This window comes from Miscanthus floridulus, chromosome 1 (assembly GCF_019320115.1).
Source record: "Miscanthus floridulus cultivar M001 chromosome 1, ASM1932011v1, whole genome shotgun sequence".
Classification (NCBI taxonomy): Eukaryota; Viridiplantae; Streptophyta; class Magnoliopsida; order Poales; family Poaceae; genus Miscanthus; species Miscanthus floridulus.
Genome location: NC_089580.1, coordinates 154715341 through 154717455, shown reverse-complemented (window position 1 = coordinate 154717455; position 2115 = coordinate 154715341). Strand labels below are relative to the sequence as shown.

Below are 2115 nucleotides of genomic sequence, written 5' to 3'. Positions count from 1 at the left end.
TTAACGAACTACAAAACATCGCTCTGCTCTCGTCAACGACAAGCATCATATTAGCTGTATTCATCAATCATCAGCTACCTTCCACGACATGCCGACTATCTAGTTGCCCAGATAAACAAACGTTCACAAGGCACCCGTCGAGAAACCCTATCAAGCGCCATTCAATCTACAAATAGGGGTGGCAAGCAACAGCACCTCACCACTCAGCTTCTTCTCACTTGAGATACAGTTTAGTTTGTGAGATTAGACGGTGGCCAGAGCAAGCGCGATGGCGACCAAGGTGGCTGCACTGCTCTCATGTGCATTCTTGCTCCTAGGAGCGTCATGCCAAGCAGCAGCAGCACCAGGTTACTACAGTCCTCCGAGTCCTGCTTCGTGCGGGCTCAAGGTGGGGTACTACCACCACAAGTGCCCGCCTGCCGAGGCCATCGTCAAGAGCGTCGTCGGAGCCGCCGTCCGGCAGAACCCCGGCGTCGGCGCCGGCCTCATTCGCATGCTCTTCCACGACTGCTTCGTCGAGGTACATGAGTCATCTTCAGTTCTATTTCTACACGCACTGCTCCTGCATGAGATGAATTGCACACACTGACGCCACGCCACGCGGGCCATGACCAATGCAACGCCATGATATGATACGCAGGGCTGCGACGCCTCCGTCCTGCTGGACCCGACGCCGGCCAACCCGCAGCCAGAGAAGCTCGGCCCGCCCAACAACCCCAGCCTCCGGGGCTTCGAGGTCATCGACGTCGCCAAGGCCGCGGTAGAGCGGGCGTGCCCGGGCGTCGTCTCCTGCGCGGACATCGTCGCCTTCGCCGCCCGCGACGCCTCCTTCTTCCTCGGCGGCCGCGGGGTCGACTTCGACATGCCCGCAGGCCGCCTCGACGGGCGCGTCTCCAATGCCTCGCGCACCCTCGACTTCCTCCCGCCGCCGACCTTCAACCTCTCCGAGCTCGTCCAGAACTTCGCCGCCAAGGGCCTCGGCGTCGAGGACATGGTCGTGCTCTCGGGCGCGCACACCGTCGGCCGGTCCCACTGCTCGTCCTTTGTCCCCGACCGCCTCGCCGTTCCTTCGGACATCAGCCCTTCCTTTGCCGCGTCTCTGAGGGGCCAGTGCCCGGCGAGCCCCAGCTCCAGCAACGACCCCACCGTCGTGCAGGACGTCGTGACGACCGACAAGTTGGATAACCAGTACTACAAGAACGTGCTGGCGCACAGAGTTCTCTTCACGTCAGACGCCTCACTCCTCACGTCACCGGCGACGGCGAAGCTGGTATCGGACAACGCCAACATCCCTGGGTGGTGGGAGGACAGGTTCAAGGCGGCCATGGTGAAGATGGCCAGTGTCGAGGTGAAGACCGGCAACAGCGGCGAGATCAGGAGGAACTGCCGGGTCCTCAACTAGCTGTTCTGATAATGTGCAGCAATCATGATTCCTGTTTTTAATTCTACGTTGCTATTGCATTGCCATTGTTTTGTTTCATTATGTCAACTTCATTTTGTATTTGGTTGCAAATTTGGTATTGGTTGATAATAATAAAGCCATATTCGCTCTCAACTTTGGAATTTTGTTTCAGTAACATTAGAATTTACGTTGTGTGGGGACCCAATGTAAGATGGGAAAATATGTGGTGGAATGAAAACTAATTTTAGAAATGCACTTGTAACTTGAAAAAAAAATAAAACTTAGTACATATGTAGTGCATCGATCTATATAAGTTGTAAAAGTTGGGATACAAACTTACTTTTTAGAAGTTCATACAAAAAATGACAACTTTCATTTGTATATGCACTACAAAAAAATCCTTCCGAATAGATTAGAATGCTCCTTCCTGAGTATATCGAGTTTAAAGTTTGCATGTACTAGCAAAAACTTTCTTAAACTTGCTTATTTCTCTTCTTAATTGAATGAACAGTTTTCCTGCTGACTTTTCAAAATAACAGACTAAAAAATTAGATATGAATAGCGCAATGGAGAGTGGACTCTTTGATATGACCTAATGAATAATCTTTATCAGGTCAAGACCCTAACTTACCAGGAGAAAAAAAATAGAAGCATGATGCTGACCTTTAGGTACACTCCACGGTGGTATGCTCCCGGCCACCAAGTATCTCTTG

At 51.9% G+C, this 2115-nt stretch overlaps 1 protein-coding gene across 1 annotated transcript; it reads left to right on the top strand.

Moving 5' to 3' along the window:
* Nucleotides 1-268: 268 nt before the first annotated feature.
* Nucleotides 269-1430, top strand: LOC136498599 (peroxidase 2-like). Its single transcript, XM_066494488.1, has 2 exons — nt 269-520; nt 641-1430. The coding sequence occupies exons 1-2, from the start codon at nt 269-271 to the stop codon at nt 1400-1402; spliced, it is 1014 nt and encodes a 337-aa protein (XP_066350585.1). The 3' UTR covers nt 1403-1430.
* The last annotated feature ends 685 nt before the right edge of the window (nt 1431-2115 follow it).

Excerpts from the sequence above, each read along its gene's own strand:
- LOC136498599 (XM_066494488.1), top strand. The coding sequence starts at position 269 with ATGGCGACCAAGGTGGCTGCACTGCTCTCATGTGCATTCTTGCTCCTA. Across the intron at positions 521-640 it reads TCCACGACTGCTTCGTCGAG|GGCTGCGACGCCTCCGTCCT; the intron begins GTACATGAGTCA and ends TATGATACGCAG.